This window comes from Rhinolophus ferrumequinum, chromosome 19, assembly GCF_004115265.2.
Source record: "Rhinolophus ferrumequinum isolate MPI-CBG mRhiFer1 chromosome 19, mRhiFer1_v1.p, whole genome shotgun sequence".
Classification (NCBI taxonomy): domain Eukaryota; kingdom Metazoa; phylum Chordata; class Mammalia; order Chiroptera; family Rhinolophidae; genus Rhinolophus; species Rhinolophus ferrumequinum.
The window spans coordinates 47,586,649-47,608,009 of NC_046302.1; the positions used below are offsets into that span (position 1 = coordinate 47,586,649).

General features: G+C 44.1%; 2 protein-coding genes across 19 annotated transcripts in view; both read left to right on the forward strand.

The window, feature by feature from the left end:
- ZNF532 (zinc finger protein 532) overlaps positions 1-6,669 on the forward strand; it is a 96,421-nt gene extending 89,752 nt beyond the window's left edge. For 17 of the 18 annotated variants that reach the window (XM_033087903.1, XM_033087908.1, XM_033087893.1 and 14 more), the window contains 3 exons: positions 962-1,074; positions 3,120-3,267; positions 4,882-6,669. In XM_033087903.1, coding sequence (XP_032943794.1) covers positions 962-1,074; positions 3,120-3,267; positions 4,882-5,376 — 756 coding nt within the window. In that variant the 3' untranslated portion in view covers positions 5,377-6,669. The remainder of the gene's footprint in view (positions 1-961; positions 1,075-3,119; positions 3,268-4,881) is intronic. The other variant, XM_033087894.1, reaches the window with a different exon arrangement.
- A 5,567-nt stretch (positions 6,670-12,236) lies between these two features.
- LOC117011989 (O-acyltransferase like protein) overlaps positions 12,237-21,361 on the forward strand; it is a 54,765-nt gene continuing 45,640 nt past the window's right edge. Inside the window, exons 1-2 of the mRNA XM_033087912.1 lie at positions 12,237-12,396; positions 13,864-13,978. Coding sequence (XP_032943803.1) covers positions 12,352-12,396; positions 13,864-13,978 — 160 coding nt within the window. The 5' untranslated portion in view covers positions 12,237-12,351. The remainder of the gene's footprint in view (positions 12,397-13,863; positions 13,979-21,361) is intronic.

The following is a 21,361-nucleotide window of genomic DNA, read 5'->3' on the forward strand; positions in this document are numbered from 1 at the left end:
TTGAAAGAACTTAACTCCCATGAGGACTTATTCCCACTCAGAATTATTTTTAATGAGGATTGAGCCAAATTTTGTTCCATTCCTGAGACTGAGAGTCCTTTCTTGATTTAATTTCATTGTGATATATTATTTTATTGCAGACTGCAATGCATGTTATACCCTGAGAATTTGTTTTCAAGTTAAGCCACTGATTTTACTTCAACTGTTCCATGTGGGAATATGTTAACATAACATAATTATGTCGTAGCCAAAGTGGGAAACTTGAACTTTGATTTTTATATCTCTTGATAGCTTTCTCTTGCTCTCTGATTCCCTGCCCCCTACACATACACTATATATCAACAGGCAGTCTCCATAAAGTGGTTTCACACTTGTGTTCTTGAGATAACGAAATGGTATTATTTAAAACAAAAGGCCTTCTGGAAAACTCTCCCCTTATGTAAGGTATAATTACTTAATCATTAAGCGGGGGAAATTAAGATGTTTAAAATTAGCTAGAGATTTAGTTTAAAATGGTACATTGGATAAGGTGACATATTCTTTCTGGATATAACAAATTAAGTAATGACTTTATGTGGCATTTACTGAAGAATTATGTTTTCATATGTGCTTCTTCAAAATAACATCATATCTTTTGCAAAGAAAATTTATGTCATGTTTTCTCTTAACTTTAAATATCTGTGTGTTTGTGTTGGATCAAAATTAAGTGTTTTTGAGGGAAAAAATGCAATTGTTTTACTTTATGGTAAAGTTTATCCCATCCGCTAGACATCGGCTCTCCGTGGCTCTCCCCTTCCTGCCCTCCCTTTTCATTTCAGCTTTAAAAGTAATCTTCTACTTTTGCTACTGTATCGCTGAACAAGTATGCGGATTTAAACTCTTAGGAAAGTTTTCTGAATTTTTAAAGCATTTTTCTGGTTTTGTTCTCTTAAGTGACTGTCTTTCTCTTCTCCTCATAAAGCAAATGAAGAAACACCCTTGCCGCCAGTGTGACAAATCTTTCAGCTCGTCCCACAGCCTGTGCCGTCACAATCGGATCAAACACAAAGGCATCAGGAAAGTGTATACCTGCTCGTAAGTTACGCTTTCTGCTGTGGGGAGCACAGTGAAAGGAGTAAGCTGCCACTTGACCAAGGTTTTTTCGTATTTTACCGTTTTCCATTCCCCATGCTCTGTTCCACAGTGTGTAGATTTCGTTTCTTAATTATATTCTGTTGTTTTGACAAACTGCTTCTTGATTGGGTTGTGACACTTAAAAATAGCAAACCAGAAAGGAGCAGCTTCCCGCATCCCCTGTGCTCTTACCTGCTATCCGGAGGTATATCTTTTGTGAGTGAGGATTGGGAGAATTGGCAGGCCCACGATTGAATCAGCGGCTCTTTGCTCTCTGTGTGCACAGTGTTTTGCCAGCGTGGGCAAGCGGATTTGTCTGGTTGATTCACTCCGTGCTTCGGAGCAGACGCTGATACGCCCGGTCCTGGGTCGTCCTCGGCTGGGCTGTTTGTCGCATGGCTGCACTTCACACAGGGCAGCCTTCTCTCGGCACCACGCTTGGCTAGGAGACCAAATGCGTGGGACCCATGGGCCAACACGCCGAGTGGACCGTCCCACTCAGGATGGTCATAAGCTTCTTTGTACGTGAAGATCAGAACTTGTTATTAGTGAAAAGCCTTTTGTCACCCACTCAACGAGAATATGCCTAACGTGAGTGGATGTAACGGTTACTTACTTTACGGCATTTCTCCTGAAAGAGGACTAAAGCTCACGCACGCCGCGGAGCCAGTGTGGGGCGTTTGTAGCACACGGCGCTGGCCCCTCGGGAAGGTCGGCTGTCAGATCAGTGGGGCTTTGCTGCCTCTTGGTTAGTTAGGGAAAGTTCCTTGGGTAGGAAAACGGGCGTAGACTCTCCTTCAGTGAAATTAAGCTGAAAATGATTTGGGTGAGATGAAGACATTGTAAATAAAGTCGATGTGTTGAGATGGAAAGAATCGGAGAATTTAAAAGGAAGGCCTGGGCTGGGGAGAAGATGAGAAGCAAGCGTGGCAAAATCTTTGAAATGACAGGCTTTGTTTATTTCCCGTGAAGTCGCTCACTGTCAGGCGTAAAATGCTAGGACTGTCCGGCTCCTTCCCTGTGTTCCTTGGTGTTGGAGCTGGCCCCCACCCCTGCCCCTGAGGGTCTCTGCCACGGACCCATCGGGGTTTGGGGCCTGTCATTCTAAACTCCTCGGAAGCCTTTTCGGAGGCAGCCAGTTTGGTCTGCCTAAGACCAGGAGGGGCATTTCATCCCCTTCCCTGCAGCGGTAGTTTTGATGTTTGGCTTGTCAACGGCATCCATAGTTGTCACGGTCATTACCCTTTTTTTTTTTTAAATGTTTTTGTCCTGTAATTTATTAAGAAAACAGTAAATGCATATCTTCCAAAGAAAAACGACATTCATAATCTATAGGTTTGGGTCCACCCCCCCACACAAGATAAAATGAAAACTTAAAGAAATCGACCTATTTGGGGTGTCTGTTCACAGTTGTCTACATTTGAATCTTTGAGTGGGCACATTATTTGATTGCTAGGATCCTAGACATCCACGTGGCATTTGTGCCTTGAGGAGGGATTTGACCGGGCGAGACGCTCTGTCCTCTCTCTGTGATGGCAGAGGAATAATTAACCTCATCAGGGAGGAGTCAGGGGGACACGCTCTTCATAGTAAAGTGTCTCTTGTGACGTCAATTCTGAGGGAACACTCTGAGTCAATGTAAAGAAAACTTCTGAAATGGAACATTCTCCATTTTAAAATTAAAGCCTCCTAGAGTTACCAATTAAGTGATACTTTAACCAAACTTAGAAAATAAGTATTCCATCTGAACCAAATGTGGCCGGGCCTATAAAGACATAAAAATGGATGGAAAATGTTTTACAAAAGCTGCAAAATTGTTTTTGCACACAGTGGACACTGTGATTCGTAACAAAATAGCCATTTCGCTTGGGACCGTTGGGATGTACCCATCATCTCGACCCCTCTGAGCACACTGCTTGCCAGTGAAGGTCTTTCGGCAGCGAGTGTATCCCTCCACGTGAGGGACTTTTCAGCAAGTAGGTTATCTCCTTGTCTTTTCTCCACAGGCACTGCCCAGACTCCAGGCGGACCTTTACGAAGCGGTTGATGCTGGAGAAACACATCCAGCTCATGCACGGCATTAAGGATCCTGACTTGAAAGAAATGACAGAAGCCGCCAACGAGGAGGAAGTGGAACTAAAAGAAGACACCAAGGTCAGACATTACAGAGGTGCCCTTTACAGTGAAGTCGTGCCGCTGACGTGCTTTTTTCCATTCATTGCTTTAAACTTTCCTACAGTTACGCAATTTAAAAAATTCAGACTATGTATACAGGTATAAAATAACAGGTAATCCCCCTCTATACCCTTCTGGCCTTTCCTCTTGCTCCTATTAAGTTTCTCCTATGTCCTTCCAGAACTAGCTTTAGGGATGTACTTACATCAATACATTTAAAAATGTGAGGTTGACTCACAGAAATTGCCTCTTAGCCAGAAGGAATATATAAAGCTAGATCCTTTTTCACTGGCAACGTATTGGTTGTGATAGGGTCCTAATAAAAAGCATGGTTCCTTTTAGCTTCTCTTTTAATGATAAAAGATAAAATGACCAGTTTGTACCTTATTCTTACCTCAGTGGATAGTGAACTTGGATCGGGTAACACTATCTGTTAACCTGTGTACAAGGCATGTGTGTGCCGAGTGCTCTTAGAGCAAAGCAGCGGTTCAGCAGACACTTAAGAGATCCTGCAGTCTGGCACGGGCTACGTCTGGAAAGTACCTGGTAAAGCCCATGTGTGCTTTCAAGGCGTTAATCGTTGAGCAACCAGTCAGAATCTAAGTCAGACTAGTGTCCCATTAGATTGTAATTCTTTCCCTTAAGTGATGGGGTGGGAAGGGAGTGGGAATGAGAGAATACAGGTGAAGACGCAGCTTCAGGTCCAGGTGTAGGAGAGGTGCCCTAGGAACAGGGCAGGAAAGGTGGACCACAGAGCAGGAAGGGGGGAGTGTCCCTTAGGCTTGGATTTTTGGACAGTGAAAAATGAGGGGGTTTGATGTGGGTTGGAAAGGAAGTAGGAAGGCCTGGTCCGTGGGGGAAGGAGTAAGATGAAGGTGAGTACCTAGGCAGGCAAGGGCAGTTACTGCACCAGCTGGGTCTTCCAGCGGCTCTCCATCTTAGTCACAGAAAAGGCAAAACTCCTGGCATTTTCTCTCCTGCAAAGTGCTTTCCAGTTCACCCACCACTGGCTTCATCTACGCACTCAGCCGGTTGCCCTGCTCCAGCCCTACTGGCCTTTCTGCTGCCCTCCAAGCACACAGGCCCTAGCTCAGGCCTTTGTATCCATAGCTCCTGTTTCTGGGCCCTTCCTTCCATGTGGGCGCTGGCTCATGTCCTGCCACCGGCCTGTGTTCAGATGGCACTGTTAGGTGACACGATATGTAACCAGACAACCCCACCGCCCCTCGTCTTCTCATCTCCTCTCCCTCCCTGCTTTGTCCTGCTGTGTGTGGTGCACTATAGATTGCCTCCTTGGTTGCTGCCTGTCACGCACCAGTGGCACCTGTGTTCCATGAAGGCAGGGACTTGTTTGTCCATTGCTGGGCCCGTGGGCCAGAGTGGATGCCTGCTGACACAGGAACTCAGTCGTATTTGTGGAGTGGATGAAAGGCGTGAGCCTCGGGTGGGGTGGCAGACACGCTGCTGTCAGAAAAACCCAAATCCCGAAGCTCACAGTACACGTTTTCCCGGCAGCTTTAAGAGTCCGAGAGAGCTGGTTATGTATCACTCATAGAGCAGAACGGCTTTCAATCGTGTGTTTTTTCCTCAAAGGTTCCCAGTCCCAAGCGGAAGTTGGAAGAACCAGTTTTAGAGTTCAGACCTCCCAGGGGAGCAATTACTCAACCACTGAAAAAGCTAAAGATAAATGTTTTTAAGGTTCACAAATGTGCCGTGTGCGGCTTCACCACCGAAAACCTGCTGCAGTTCCACGAACACATCCCTCAACACAAATCGGACGGCTCCTCCTACCAGTGCCGTGAGTGTGGCCTGTGCTACACGTCGCATGTGTCCCTGTCCAGGCACCTCTTCATCGTGCACAAGCTGAAGGAGCCTCAGCCAGTGTCCAAGCAGAACGGGGCGGGGGAGGAGAACCAGCAGGAGAACAAGCCCAGCCACGAGGACGAGTCGTCCGACGGCGCGGCGTCCGACAGAAAGTGCAAAGTGTGCGCAAAAACGTTCGAAACTGAAGCTGCCTTAAACGCTCACATGCGGACACACGGCATGGCCTTCATTAAATCCAAAAGAGTGAGTTCAGCTGAGAAATAGCCACACACCTTCCATCAGGAAAATCCCCGTCCACATTGGAGTCCGAAAGACAGTTTTGTTACAAAAAGTTTGCAGTATAATAGAGTTACCAGTACTCTCTAGGCTGTTGCAATATATTCCCTTGCAGCGTTCCTTCTTCACCTCGTCGTGTATATCCTCGATAAGTATGAAAGCAGTATTTGAGTTTAAAAGAGTTTGTATATATTTAAAGGAATAACTTTTTATACTCTTTGTTACATGTTTGTATCAGTATTTAGTAGCAAATGTTTTGAGTTTGTTTCTCTTTTTTTGGGTTACAAGTTTTCTTTTTGTATTGTTTCTTTAAAACAGAGTTCTTAGTAACAGGGGCAGTTCCTTGAATTCAAATAAACCATTTTGTATGTTATGGATTTAAAAGGGTTAACTAATTACAGGCTAAAGGTAATGCCTTTTTTAGTGTTTTTAATTTTTAGGATTCACTACATAACTTGTAGGTGATTGTGGGTCTCCAAACACTAGGGACTTTTAAGTGTCTTAGCACCACCCTCAATGTGCCTGCTCTGAATCCGGGCCGTGCCCTGCAGACACCTGCACTCCGGCACCGGATGGCATCTGTCCCAGGCCGTGCCAGCCGGTGTTTAAAGCAGCCTTGCAGGTGGTGAATAAAAACTTAGGCCAGAAATCCAGGAAGGAACGCGGAGTTCCTTAACTCCATGTTAGAATGGGGGAGAAAGGTATTCTAATGGTAAAAGTGTGGGCTGGTTGTTTTCTGGTCCAATTTGCAAGGCTGGCTTGAAGAGCACAAGGAGATAACGTTAACGAAAGGGCTGGACTACTGTAAAAGTTACAAATATGTGGTTAGACCAATAGATTTATATAGTCAAAGCTTTTGTCGTGTAATTTATTAACTATTATAAAAACAACAACTAAAGATACAAGTATTTCTCTGGCTCTTGACAGGAAGACAAAAATCACAGTTGACTTAACCCTTTGCTGTCTAAAGAGTTGGCGTTTCTTGTTCTGGGTGCTACTGCCAAACGTTCGGGTACTTAGAGTTGAGATGCACAACTTCACCCACCAACTTATCAATGCAGCAGCCTGTGCATGGCGACTGGCCGTTAGATTCAGCACTGAGCCACCTGGGGTTAGTTCGGTCGTTTCCATAAGTATATTTACTAGCGGTAGTTAATTGAAATGTCCCTTCCATTTATAGTTCTCTGGGAGAGTTCTATTTTTTTGGTTTTTGTTTTGTGTTTTCTTTGGCATTTTATATCTTGTATTTATCCCTAAACATGTTTTGTACCTTTTTTTTTTTTTTTAAAGAAAAATTCTTTTGTGTATATATAGATACTTGCATGGTATACTGTAGTCAACGTTCGGTTCCTCAAAAGGTCTTGCTGCTGTCAGGTGTTATGCACTACATCCATCATAACTGTATTAAACACATTTCACGTGTAAATAAACGTGGGACATTTGGCCCTTGTGCTTCTGTGAGAGAGTTATTGACGGTGGGACTGTGACATCCTCGTGAAGTTTAGGAAGTGATTAATTGCAGGGACAGGCTACAGGATACCGCAGAATTCTTCCCACTCAGAAGAATGGCACATTTGTTCTCGTTAGCAATCAGCTGTTTTGTCACTTCTTGTTGACTCCATCAGGACATCGGTGTGAGCCAAGGGTATGATTCCAGTATTCCTCAACTTGACATTCAATTGCTGTTACTTGTTATATTTATTCTTGTATTGCTCTAACTTGTATTCATCGCACTTTCACATGTTTCTGCATTTGAACCTTGCAATAAACCTGTGTGGGGGGCTGCACAGGTCTTACTGGCCTAGTTTTACAGTTGAGGAAGCTGAGCTCAGATTAAATTCTTTGCCTAAGCCCTCATAGCTGGTAAGTGGCTTTGCGTATGAGAACCCAGATATTCTTGCTCTAAATCTAGCGCTCGCTCTATGTGTTTATGTACATATTGACAAATATTCACTTATTCAACAAATAAAAAGTATGTGCAAAACACGATACTAGAATTTTTGTTTGTGGCACGATGGCTTTTATAAGGTAACCTGGAAGTCTGTCTACTCTTAAAATAACCCAGAAATGCTCGGTAATATGAAATTAGCATCTATTCAGTGCTTAGTTGAGCCTCCAAGAAAGTTTTTAGAAAGAGCTAGAGGTACAAAATGAAAAATAAACTGAAACCCAGAGCAGAAAAACAGCCCATGATGCCGTAGTCGTGGGAGGAAAGCTGGGTGGTTCCACCGAAGAGAGAATCGGGGAACTAGAAGACTGATCATGAAGCACTCACCTGGAACACAGCAGAGAGACAGGTGAAATATGTGAAAGAGATTAGAAGTCAAGAAGGACAAAATGAGAACATCTAACGAGTTTAATAGGAGTTCCAGAAAGAGGGAATAGAACTGGGAAGGGCCATTGTGGAAAATTCTTGGCCACTAACAAAAGGTTCCAGTGCTTCTTCGGTCAAGTGTGAATGCTGAACAGAAATCCACATTACGCCTTGTGACGTCAACCCATTCGTTCTTCATTAGTCGTAGACGCTGGGTGTGGTTGTCGTGTGGGCCTCTGAGGAACAGGACGTAGTCAGACCAAAGGCAGAAAATGGGCACGTTCCCTGAATCCTTAGAGAGCCCCTTCCCTCTGGTCGGTGAGGAAGTGGTTCTGAGACCGACAGGGTAGGCTCAGGTCAATTTGCAAATAGCCTTGAATGGTGAACTAAGGCGTTTGTACTCTGGTAGAAATTTCTTTGGACAGGAGAGTGACGTCACCAGATTGGGTGACAGGGTTTAGGATGGATGGTGGGAACATGTGTCAATTGGGATACATTAAGTTATGCTGTGGTTACAATCCTAAATCTTCGCGGCCTTTAACAACAGGACTTATTTCTTGCTCCCATTTGGTGTCCGTTGTGGGTTGACTGGAGACGTTTCCAGTCTCCTTGTCCCCTCCTCCGACTGTCAGAAGAGCCGCTGGTTACTGTGACAGAGGGAAAGGGCAGTTAAATGCTGTGGCCCGGAAGTAGCAGACGTCACTTCTCACAACTCATTGGTGAAAACCAGTCACATGGCCGCCTAATTACAAGGAGGCCGGAAGTGCGATCCTACTGTGTGCCCACAAGGCAGAAGCCTGAAAATACTCGAACAGCATAAGTGACCATCAGGAGAAAAGTTGAGATCAGTGTAGCTGTGGTGCTGACACACGTGGGTGTGAGGGCCCGGCTGAGGGTGTGGGGAGGAGGCGTGGAAAGAGGCTGCAGGTGTAGGTAGCATCTCAGAAGTAGTGTCAGGAGGACTTCATGCTGCGGGACACAGAGAGAGGGTAAGTCTGATGGAAGTTCAAACCTAGATGATTTCTTAAAACAGACTTCCCCCCCCCAAGGTTTACATTAATTAAATAGAAACAGGAAGTCAAAGAGCTAGTTATGGAGAAGCTTGCGCTTTAGATTTATACATATAAGACGTTTTTGTGATTAGATGATTGTGGTTAGATGATTCTATGTCATCAATAATTGAGTAATAGTGACACGAAACGAAGAATGCCAGCAAGGTGATAAAAACTTACAAAAATGAGAAACAGGAAAACACAGGCTTTGAGTCCGTGGCATCAGCCACTTCGTCCTCCCAGAGGCATTATTTGCTAGTTCCCCACTCCTACTTCAGTCAGGATTCTAAAGAACAACTGACTGTCCCATCCGAAGCTTGGTGGACACTTCTCCCCAGGGCCAGCGGTCTCGTGAGTTCCAGCCCCAGGATCTTTGACCAACAGGGAAATTTCCTCTTGAAAACTTTGGCAAAGATTAAGATATTATTATTTCATATTAACATATTCATCATGCTGTGAGCACTTTTTTAAATGCCTGCTTGGAAGGAGAAAAGAGGAAGATATGTTTGGAGAACTTCATGAAATAAAATAGGACTTAAAAGAACCATTCATCCCAAAGAAAGGTCTGAAAAGAGAGGGGTGTGCCAAATGTGGAATGTATCGATGCCATTTAGTCTCACACACACACACACACACACACACACACACACACACACACACATACTGTAAGGGTTCCAGATTGTAACTTAATTTTAAAGCATACATCTTCTAAATAAGGAACCTAGATTTAGTTACCTTAGAGACTGGGCTCCTACTTGTGCACAGTTCATTCTTTACTTAAATGCACACGAACCTTCTTGTTTACTTCGAGTTTCCTTTTGAAATTATGACTCTCACATCCTTCCAGACTTACCCATAAACCTTTGGGATATGGCAGTGTGAATTTAGGTCTCTGCAAAGAGCCACTCTTCCAGCTACTAGAAGCTTCTGCACTAGCCAGTTATTCTGTAGTCATCACTCCCCCCAAACCACTTATTCTGGATAGCCCAGCCTCGGTCCACATTGGAGACGTGGCTACTGCCAATCTTCCTATGAGAGACAACATTCTCCTGTCACATCCTGTTCCCCTGCCTACTATCCCAGTAGATTTTGGTGAACATTTTAGTAAAGGCTCAATTCATTGAATGATGGAACTCTCATCATTGTAGCCTATGTTTTTCTGGGAGTTTGCTCGTTCATATTTGCTGCCTTTATTGGAAAAGTCAGATCTGGGGCTGCCCAGCCTTAGATCCTGTATGAATTAGAGTCTTAGCAGGACATAAATACCATACTAGGAAAGGTTTAAAGAAATGAAGGAGGGGACTACATACAGAGCTGTGGTCTGGAGCAAGAGAGGTTGAGACACCGAGGCACTGGCAGTGATGAGGAGGCCCTGTCACCCCCAGGCCTGCCGAGCAGGGGCAGAGCTGGAGCTGTGGAACAGGGACCTCTCCTGTTCCATAAGAGCCAGAGCCACAGTGATGCGGGAGTGTGGGAGGAAAATTACAGGAAAGCTGTCTCGTCACACTCGAAAGTTTCCACCGCACCTCCCACTGGCCAAAGCCAAGTAAAAGCTAGAGGACAAGGAAACCCCAGAAACAGTCAGCAAGTGGGGCACAGAGCAGGACGGAGGGATGTGTGATGTGTCTGGGGTACCTGGTGGGAGACACTGTAACGATGACAGACACCGAGCGTGCCCTTTCACAAGTGCCTGCTCTGTACTGGTGTTGTCAACATGCATCTTATCCCCTCTAGGCAGGCTGTGAGCTGGAGCAGGGTCCTCAGCATTCCGTATTTACCTTTTCTTTCTAATTACCTCACCAGGTTTATCCTGGAATGATACCCTTCCCCTAGTAGCTAATTTTACTCAAGGAAACAGAATAGCGTTTCCCAGAAGATATTCTTTGCTAGTTTCTAAATTCAGTCTGTGAGGTTGGTTCTGACTTCGAGCTGCACGATTTATAATGTCTTGCACCATTTAAAGGAACTGATTATTCACCCTTTGCTTTGCTATTATTATTGCAAGCTGCTTATCCTGGAGCTTTTCTTCTACTTACAATTGTAAATTACACGACCGCGACAGGTCTGTTTCTCTAACAGTCCTTTGCAAGACTACATTTTAATCTAGAGGAGCTCTACAGAGCCCACCTTGTCACACCTCCAGCTCAGTTCCAGAAAGTGTGAGTTTAGCTCACGGGTGATTTTCTGACCTTTAGGTCTAGTCAAATTTAATTGAGCTCGGTTGTTCCTGGAGAAGAAACACCATGTATGTGATGAAACAGAACAAGGAGGCATAGATCTGATTGGAGAGGACGGTGTGATGCTGACGACTCAGGAGAAGTGTTGCTGCGTGTGTCCGAGGAGGACCCTCTCTCGGAAAGGGTAGAAGATACATCTCTAAGTAGGGGTAATGGATGTTTCTCTTGATTTTGTCAGTTCAGCATCTGACTCCCTTCCACGGTTTGGGACTCTGCCCCTGTATGACCCTCGGCAAGAGTTGAATCTTGCCTCCTGCTCCGGAAGCCGAAGGTCACTCTCCCTGACCCCTGGCAGTCTACCCGCGGGCAGGGGATGACCAATACTTGGCCACACAGGGCTCCTGCTTTGACTCTCCAGCAGCCGATACAAAGAAGGAAGGACAGATTAAATGCATTCATTCTGGTGGCGCGCTTTGCAATGACCGTGGAGACGGCAGATGGAGAGTTACCTTGTGAATCGCACTTGTTGGTCAGGGAAAGGGAAGGCCCAAGATGTGGGAGGGAGGAATGTGGACATTCCTCACCTTCTCTGCCCGCTGGGGAATCAGTCCGCCTTCAGGGAACAGCTGAGCCGTCTTGGACCCTGGGAATGCCGACACCAAGGCGGGACGTTTCAAAGCTTAGACTCTTGCTTGCCTCTGAATAAGACACCATCCAAACATGACACTATTAGCTATTTTTGAAAAGACTTACCAAGATAAACGGAAGTGTATACCTTTCAATAACAGACACCCCGGTGGACCTTCCGTTTCCTACATCCTGTCACCACCCCAACCTCCTCTACCATTTCTTCCTGACTGTTCCTTTAATACACTATTCACATTCCCTTCACAGGGCCTGGCCCTTGCTCTTCCCTCTGTTGTGATTCCCACACAGGCCTTTTCACTTCTTTCAGGTTGGCTCAGAAGTCACCTGCCCAGAGAGCCTTTCTGGATCACCTTGCCGCAATGTGTCTGCTCCCACCAACAGCACACACCTACTCCATCACTCTCCATTTCTTCACCCTGCACGATGTTTCTTCCCGGCACTTATCACTCCTGACATTGTATGGTGATTTGCTAATGGTCTGCCATCCTCTGGATCAATGTCCTGAGCCGTTCCATGAACTCAGCCTGCTTTCTAATCGGAGGTGGCCATTTCCTCTCGCTGCCTGGGGCGTCATTCATCCTGCAGCCTGAGAGGAGCAGCTATTAGTTACAATTTTCCTGTCAGGTTGATCCTTTTTCTTGTCAGCAAAGACAAATCCTTGTTTTCTCAAATTCATTGCCGAACGATGAGCGGCCCAGTGCTCTTTCCTTTTCCACAGAGCTAGTTACTTGACTAAAATAACTGTGCCGTTGATAACAGCATCAGTAAGCTGATGGCTGCTGCCTCGGGAGATGATAAAGGCCTGCTTTCAGGAAAGGTAGGCCTTCTTTATTTTCATGTTCTATTTTTACGCCTCGCACCTTGCCTCGCATAAAACAGGTACTTCAAATGTCTTTGTAAAACAACTGAGTCTCCTTGAACTTGAGTAGTCATAATTTTGTTTCTTACGACTGGGGACAAACATTAGAAGGGTCTTGAGCTATTAGGTTCCCAAAAGTAAGACGATCTTTTTTCCTTTTTGTTTAGGTGGTATTTAAAAAGCATCTGAGGGGTTTTGATTCCTAGCTATTGAAACGTGGGGGTGTGTTCTGCTCATGATATTTTTTTTTCTCCCAGTTGACAAAAGATGGAGTGTTTAACACTGAATTCTAAAAGCATTTTCATATTTTCAATGATGACACTATGTTCACAACTGACTTGGAAATACATCGAGGTTTTAGAGATTTTTTTTGTTTAATCACCCAGAAGAGGGCCCGCATCAGAGCCATGCTGGAGCCTTGATCTTAGACTTGCAGCATCCGGAAGTGTGAGACATAAATTTCTGTTGTTTCTAAGCCACCCGGGCTGTGGTATTTTGTTACAGCAACCCCCACAGACGCAGACAAAAGACTGGGGTGCTAGAGGCCACCGTACAGCCAGGGCGACACAGGAAGGCCAGCTGAGTCCCAGCCACCCACAAGAGCGGACTTGTTCCCGGTTTGAACAAGGTTTGCATCTCGTTTTAAATGTAGTTAGGGAGGTTGCTATTTAAAGAAAGCCTTTCTGGAAAGAAAATATTTATACGCTGAGAAATCCAGACCCACACGTTTTATGTTTTCTTAAAGTAGACGAACACAGTGCCCGTGGTCTTCTGTCAGCATCATTTCCTTCCTGGGATGTGTGTTCTAAGCCCCATGAGATGACGTGTGTCCTTATTTGTCCCATTGCAACATGGTTCCTTCCGTGGGGGAGTTTATCACTCCCACGCCTATGTCGCTCTCAAGTCCGGCAAACATGGACAGATGTATGAAATATCCAGATGATCACGGAGAAGCCCTTCTTTACGTATCACTTATCCCCATGCTTTATAGGTGGGATTCATAATCATTCTGGGGAAAAACCCAACATTGCCACTTATCATCCACGGTATATTTTTGAAACGCTGAGATGTACGCAAGACCGGCTAACTCGAGAGAATCTAGTGTTATCCATGTTAATCTGCATAACTAAAGGAAGCCAGGTGGTCAGCGGCCCCCACATCCACAGCAAGATTTTACTCCACAATAACAAGTTGTGTGTAAATCGGTTTCCATGGTTTGTTTATCTCGGCCGCTTTGCAGGTGGCTGAGGAGACACAGCTTGTCTCTGCATATTAAGGAGCAAGCAATGTCACATTTCCCCCCAACATGTTATAGACTAGTGTTTCATAAATATAAGCCTCTTGGTCTAAGAAAGGAGTGTTTTCCTGACAAGTTAAGCGACAATGATGGTTCTCACTGTACTATTTTGTCTGCTTTCTTTTCAGTTTCAATTATGTTTTGTTTTTCCTGCAAGAAACATTTCTCTCAAGTGCATGCAAGACACTGATGAATTCCTTTCTGATCTGAATTCAGTGGAGCCCAAAGAATACGCTCTAAGAAGTAAGTTGGTTCCCCTGGCCTGTTGGGTAGGTGAATACAGGGCAGTCTGAGGTTCGTCCTGGAGCATTCTAGAAAACCCTCTGGAGAACTGAAAACACAGAACTAATTAGAGAGGACAAGATGAGCCTCAATTTGCAAATTGCTCCAGGAATCAATAAGGGAGGAGGAATTTTTCTTGGGGAAGGCAGGAGAGGAAGTGATATCAGTTCTAGCCAGAAGGAATCGCATGAGGACCAACCTCTTAATAAGATGAGTATGATTTATAAATTGTATGAGGCTGCTGATTCTTGTAGGACGCTGCTGCTAACATTTCACTTCGTATGACTTAGCTTACGTTATTTCTTTTTCTAGACACTTAGTCTGCTTTTCAGAATAAATTGCTTCATTATTCAGGGAATAAATTATGCCTACTATATGTTTGATAGTAAATTCTGAGGCATGTTGCTGAGTGGACTGGTTCAGGCTGGAAGAAGTCACCGTACCTCCTAGTATGTGATATAGATGGATGTCAGGTCACTGTATTTATTTTTCATTCGTTTTCCAGCATTATTCTCACAACTAACGGGACACATACCGTCCTGCTAGAAAGGAGCAGGAAACCAGATTCATTTTCAGTGGGGTAACTTCTCTGGGTGAATGATTCCTTGTTGATGCTGATGGAAAGAAACCACTAACAAGGAAAAATGTAAAAACTCACTTTTTCCAAAGCCAGAAAAACTGTCATAGCAATCTCCGTTTCCGTTTTGAACACATTTATTTTGTGTTCATTCAGGAGCATAACATACATCATAAAGATAAACAAAAGTTTTGGTCTCATATTGGGTAATTCAAAATAGCACATGGTTTGAAGCAGTTGCCATTCTGCACTGGATTAGATGTTTTGATATTTAATGATATGGTGGGAAAGATAAATACGACTCATTCAGTAGCCATTTTCAGGTGCCATGTTGGATTAGATTTTGTTTTGCTGCAACACTTGATGATATTGACAGGAAGCATTCTGACAACCCCAGGCCAACTAAGCCAGCCAAGAAAACCCAGAAGGTACAATGACTGGCTCAGATTCTTGATGATGAGGTGGTGGCACATATTATCATCATTAGTTACAGCTTTTTTAACACTTTATTTGCCTTAAAACTTCCTCTAGTTATGCCTGAAAATTGAAAAATATTTTTAAAAATTATATTTATTTATTTATTTATTTATTTATTTATCTATCTATTTATTTATTTTAAAACTGTTAATATTTTATTTTTTTATTTAAAAAAAAATTTCCCAAGATGAATGGTCCCAAAAAGAATTGAATGATTTACATAAATGGGATAGATGACAATTGCTTCATTTAATAGATGGAGGCTACTGTCTCTTGTCGTTTTAACTGGGTTTCATTCTGATGCACCAGAAAACACTGGGCATGCTTGCTTTGACATTTGGCCTGAGATTTCTGAGTTCAGTGCATGGTTCTGACCTTCGTTCTCAGAATGGTTTTCCTGACAGTCATGTGGATGGAAAAATAATAAGAGTCAATATTTAGAGAGGACTTTCTCATGGCAGGCACCTTTTCCCAGCCCTGTTTGGGAGTTGTCTCCTTTAGCTCCCTGTGGGGAGGGTGTTTTTATCATCCCCATTTCATAAATGAGAAAATGGAGCCACAGAGATGTAAAGTATTTTGCCTGAAATAAGTGGCAGAGATAGCATTTGAGCCCAGGTCATCTGATTCCCAAGCCTGTACTTTCAATCATTGCCTAAAATAAGCCATGAGAGAAACAAGGGGGGAAAAAAAAGCACCAGCAAAAAGGAGTGAAGCATAGCTACATGTATTAATATGGAGGCACTACTCAGAAATACATCAAGAAAGTTGTAGGATAATATATACAGTATATAAAGTTTTTTCAAAATGCAAATTAAGGTGCTTTATTGCTTAGGGAGCCATGTTTACCTTCCAAGTAATAGAAGGGATGCCTGAGAGGGGTAATCTCTAAATTCAGTTAGAAGTTGCCTTGGAGTGGGGCTGGTTAGGGTGGAGATGCAGCTCAGGACACATCAGGTTTCAAATGATGGGTCAAGTTTTGTTTTTTAAGCCGGGCAATGGGAACATAGGTATTTTCATATTTTCTTCTTTATGCCCTTTTAATATATTAAATGTTCATAATAATGTTTTCAAATCCTATCCCCCATCCAAAGCACAGAGATGATAGTTAGCAGGATCTCTGATAATTTGGGGGGGGGGGGAGGTCGGGGGTGTCTAAGGAATAAGGTAGAGAGAGAAGGTCCTTGAAATTCAGGCAGAGATGTTTGGTCTTGCAGAAAGAAACAGGAGTCATTGCTGTTCTGGAACAGGAGAGAGACTATTCCGGAGCCTGACACAGAGTCTCAATCTGGCAGTGAGAAGGATGGACTGAAGGTTGTAAATGTTATAGGAAAGAAGAGGATAGTAATATAACTCCAGAATGAGGTTCCGTTGCTCCCTTTCCACCATCCTTCTCCATTTGCTTTCTAACAGACACATATGCAACATCTTAAAGGGAACAATAGCCATCATTTTTGCGTGCTTTGATTTTGCCGTCCTCTTGGGTCATTGTCTGATTTTTGACCCCGTTCTCACTGCTGAAGTCCTCAGGCCAGTAGTCTGGCCCCACTGCTTCCAGTTTTGTTTGGAAACTCCATAATCCACAGAAATCTACATTCAATCTCTTACCACAGACGAAAAGGGCACTGTAAAAGATTTCTGGCATATTCCCTCCCGATGAATCATTTTTTCTCAATTTCCTTTCTCCTTGACCACTATGGTCTTACCTGCCTTCCTCTTTAAAATTCAACTGTTTCTAATTCTGAGACAGTCCCCTCTCCAGGAAGTCCCTCCTCAATGAGAATCAGTCTTGGCTCTCCTCCCCTTTCTCCCTCTACCTGGCGCCCTCCACCTGCTCCCAGGCATTTCGTTCCTTTCCTCATCCTACTTTTCTTGTAAACCAATCACATTTTAGAGCCTTGGTGCTGCTGAGCCACAGAGCTGGTGCTAGGCTGGCAGTCTTGACCTGCGTGTGCTCTCATCCTGGTGAGGCCAGTAACCAGCTGTATGGTTGGTCTCACCCAAGCCATGTTCACTTTGCGAATCAAGTTTCCTTGGCTGTGAAATGGAGAGACCGTGTTTCTCAAACTGAAAACCTGCAGCAGTTTTTTAAAAAATTCCCATGTGTACTCCTTTTAGCCTTATCATGTGTGTTCTGGAAAAATGATTTCATGTCTCTCCTTCTGAATATCTTGTCTTATCCATCTTTTCCCTCGAGAAGGGCTCCTACAAGCTAAGACTTGTGGTTTATGCCCTTTTATGTAGGCACTTGTTATATATGTATATAATTTAAAGAGTGGATGAGCAGAACATAAAATAGAAATTCTATTGAAAGAAGATACTGAAGCCACATGGCATTTCTTTGGTTCTATGAGGCATCCGGTTGGTCTTTATTTTCACAGGTCTTTGGCCGTGACCCACTGCACTCTGACCATTTAGGGAATCTCTCCATAGACTTGTCGTACCTTCCCGGAGCCCGCAGCTGCTGCTTCTCTCCAGGCCCAGAGCTTCTGCAACCATGCCTCACAAGCTAATTATTAAGAGTAGCATCGTAGAATACCCACGAGGGGAGTGTTGTGCGTTGAACTGTGTCTTCCAAACAGATATATTGAATCCCTAACCCCTGGTACCCATGGGTGTGACCTTTTTTGGAAATAAGGTCTTTGCAGACGTGTCAAATGAAGATGAGGTCATGTCGGATTAGGGAGTGCCCTAATCCAATGAATGGTGTCCTTGTAAAAGGGAAAGAATGCCATATAATGACAGACACAGATTGGAATGATGCACCTTTCAGTCAAGGAAAACCAGGATTGTCAGCTACCAGCAGAAGTTAGGAAAGAAGCATGGACCAGATTCTCCCTCCAGAGCTTCCAGGAGGAACCAGTCCTGCTGACTTCTTGATTTTGGACTTCTGGTCTCCAGAACTGTGGGTCAATACATTTCTGTTGTTTTAAGCCACCCGGTTTGTGGAAGTATGTTAAGACAGCCCCAGGAAACAAATAGAGCCAATGGCCTCTCAAACACACCCTCTAGAATAAAGCAGCATGCATTTATTTTCTGAGATGAAAACAAAAAAACAAAACAATCAGTCTCAGCCCTTTGAACTCATTTTTCCTGAGATGTACCAGACCCACCCATGGCCATTTCTTCAAGTCCAGTCAGACCCATTTGTAATACTGTCTGCAGCAGAGGCCTTGCGGGGGAGGCTATTTATTTATATGGAATTAAAACCATGCTCACCATATTGAGGCCCCATGGTTTCACATGATTTCTGCATTTTTATTTTTATTTTTTTCACTTTATTCCTCAGGGACAGAACGAGGGGGTGGAGGCCCTTGGTTCCCAAGCAGCCTGCAGGGCTTTTCATTTCCTATTTCCTGGACGCTCATAACATCCTTGAAATCCTCCCCAGGCACTACTTTTGCTATAAAACTTTATTAACCCTTCAGGCACGGCTCCCTAGGCCCCACGCCAAGCCTCTCAGCCCATCCTGGTGGCCAGGTTGCTGAACTTCCCACTCTGATGACTGACTCCCCTGAGCTTCATTGTTTATCCTCTGGAGTGATGATTTCATGTCTCCTGTCTGTGAGTTGCAGCTTCTCTGCTGGAAGCCGAGGCCCGTGATTTATACCCGTGTTACATAGGAAGCAGTCCATAGGTAGACACTCACTGGGCTAGCCGGTCACTGGCCCCGGCCCAGACTTTGTTCTCTGGTCATCAGTGGAGGACTATCTACCTGATGTGACTTCTCAGAACATTGCCTCTTTTCCCATCCACCTGTCAGTCTGCAGGACATTTTCCTCATGGCCAGCCCCTCCCATGTTGCTGGAGCTCGGGACAGAAAAGATGCTAAGACGAAGAAAATCTCATATAGAGAAAGGGTGACAAGGCACTCCACTGACATTTCTGGGCTAACTGGATTTCCGATATCCATGCTGAGGGAGGCTGAACCATGGCCCCCCAAACATATCCACATTCTAATTCCTGGGACCTGTGAATGTGGTTACCTTGTATGCAAACAAGATCTTTGCAGAGGTAATTAAGTGAAAGGTTTTGAGATGGGGGGAGTATCTTGGATTACCCAGGTGAGCCCTAAATGCAGTCACGTGACCCTTAGGAAAGCAAGGCAGACGGAGACTTGACCCAGACACACAGAACAGGTGACGTGACCACAGAAGCAGAGATGGAAGTGACGTGGCTACGTTCCAAGGTACGCGAGCAGCTTGGCAAAGAATGGATTCTCCCCTGGAGTCTCTAGAAGGAGTCCAGCCCTGCTGACACCTTGGTTTTAACCCAGTGCTAACCAGTTTTGGACTTCTGTCCTCCAGAACTGAGAGAAAATGAATTTCTGTGGTGTTAAGCCACCAGGTTTGTGGAACTTTGTTATAGCAGTCACAGGAAACTAATACACATGCTATTCTGATTCTCCAAGTTCAAGATTAATCGTTGACCAAACATAAGGGGGACTTCCAGGAGGTGTTTGCAAAGAGTGTGCTTCAGGAGCTTGGACAGCAAATTGATAGCACATTCCTGTGGCTTTCTTACCAACGAGGGGATCTCCGGCAACAGAGGGTTAACACTTTATGTGTATGTCCTTTACAGGGAAAGGACTATTCGATTCTAATTTTTAAAAATCTCCAGTATAACACAGTGATCTGGTAGGTGCTTAATAAATATTTGCTGTTAATGCTGAAGATGGTCATTACTTTTAGGATTTGTTTACGGCTTAGCATTCTGGAAGCTCAGCTGCCTTCAACCTCATGGTATGTACGCATCCGTATTTTAAAATGTAAGGCCATTCATCAAGGTTTTGCTCTCCTCCACTCAAACCCAAATATTAATCAACACCGCATTTTACTATCCATATATCATTGCCATATGTGAGAAAGAAAATTCGTCTGCCAATTAGCACAGCAGAATTGAAACGAGTTGTTTTTAATCTTTTGGTGATGAAAACTTGGAACAACTGCCATGTGATTGGAAGTAGCAGGTGGAATTAATCATTAGTGTTTTCTCTCCCTCCCTCCCGTGACAATCACAATAGATCTTGATTTGGATGGTGCCCATGGCCAGGCATCTCAGGTTCTTGACAGAAACCAATTAAGGGCAAAGCAGGAAAAGGGCAACTTGTCCATTTGAGATCATGATCAGAAAGGAAGCTAATGCAATAGAAAATTTGCGTAGCATAGGAAATAACCTCAGCGAGAAGACCATAAATCCAATCCAAAAAAACCAGTTTACAAACCAAAACGCCAATTAGAAATTAGAATTTAATCTCTCTAGTGAAGAATTGGGTATCCCCCTGCATTCATTCTTCAGGGTTTTACCTAAGGGTGAAGATAAGTTCAGTATTGACACCTCTCTTGTTTCTATCTCCTTCAGCTCTTATAGTTCCAGGTCCTTCAACTTCAGGCTACAGAATCTGGGATAGTCAGGTAGTGATGGAGAAGGGAATTTGGACATCATTGAGTCTATTTCTAAGAAACACATCAGTTTTTAAAGTAGTTGTGGTTTTTTTCTCGACACAGAGAGGACCTCTAAATACATTTGTGGAGCTGGATTTGGGGCATGTGAAGAAAACTTTTTCAAAGTTTATTTCAATTCAGCAAATGTTTATTGAGCTCCTCCTCTGAGATATCCATTAATGAAGACGCAGTCCCTCCCTCACCTGGGAGACAGACAGGTGAACGATTTGTGCCTTTTGATGTGATACACGAAGCAAGAGTTTGCAGTGTTTCCTGGGGGAGACTATCCTTCAGCCAAAAATCAAAGGATGATTCAGCATTTGCCAGGCAGATGGGAAGGAGGAACATTCCAGGCAGAAAGACAGACAAGTGCAGACCTGGTATGATGGAGCAGAGGAAATGGGTACAGGTCTGGGAGGGTAAGACTGGAGAGGCAAGTCAGGTCACAAAGGGCCTTTGAAACCATGCTCAGGAGTCTGGAATTAATTCTAAAGATCAGAGCACTCAATCGTGGCTGCACATGGGATCACCTGGGAAATTTTGAAAAACAATTAACAAGCCCCACCCCTGACCAGTGAAGCGACCTTTTGTGAGGGTGGAGCCTGGGTATTAGAATTTTTTTAAAATGCCCTGGATGATGCTAATGTCTGCCCAGGGTTGAGAGTCACAGCTCTAGATAAGAGGTCTGCAAACTTTTCCTCTAAAGGACCAGATAGTAAATATTTTGTTTTGTGTGCCATACAGACTCTGTGGAAACTACTCAATCCCATACAGGCACACCTCATTTTCTTGTGCTTCGTTTTAGTGCGCTTCACAGATGCTGCGTTTTTACAAATTGCAGGCAAGGCC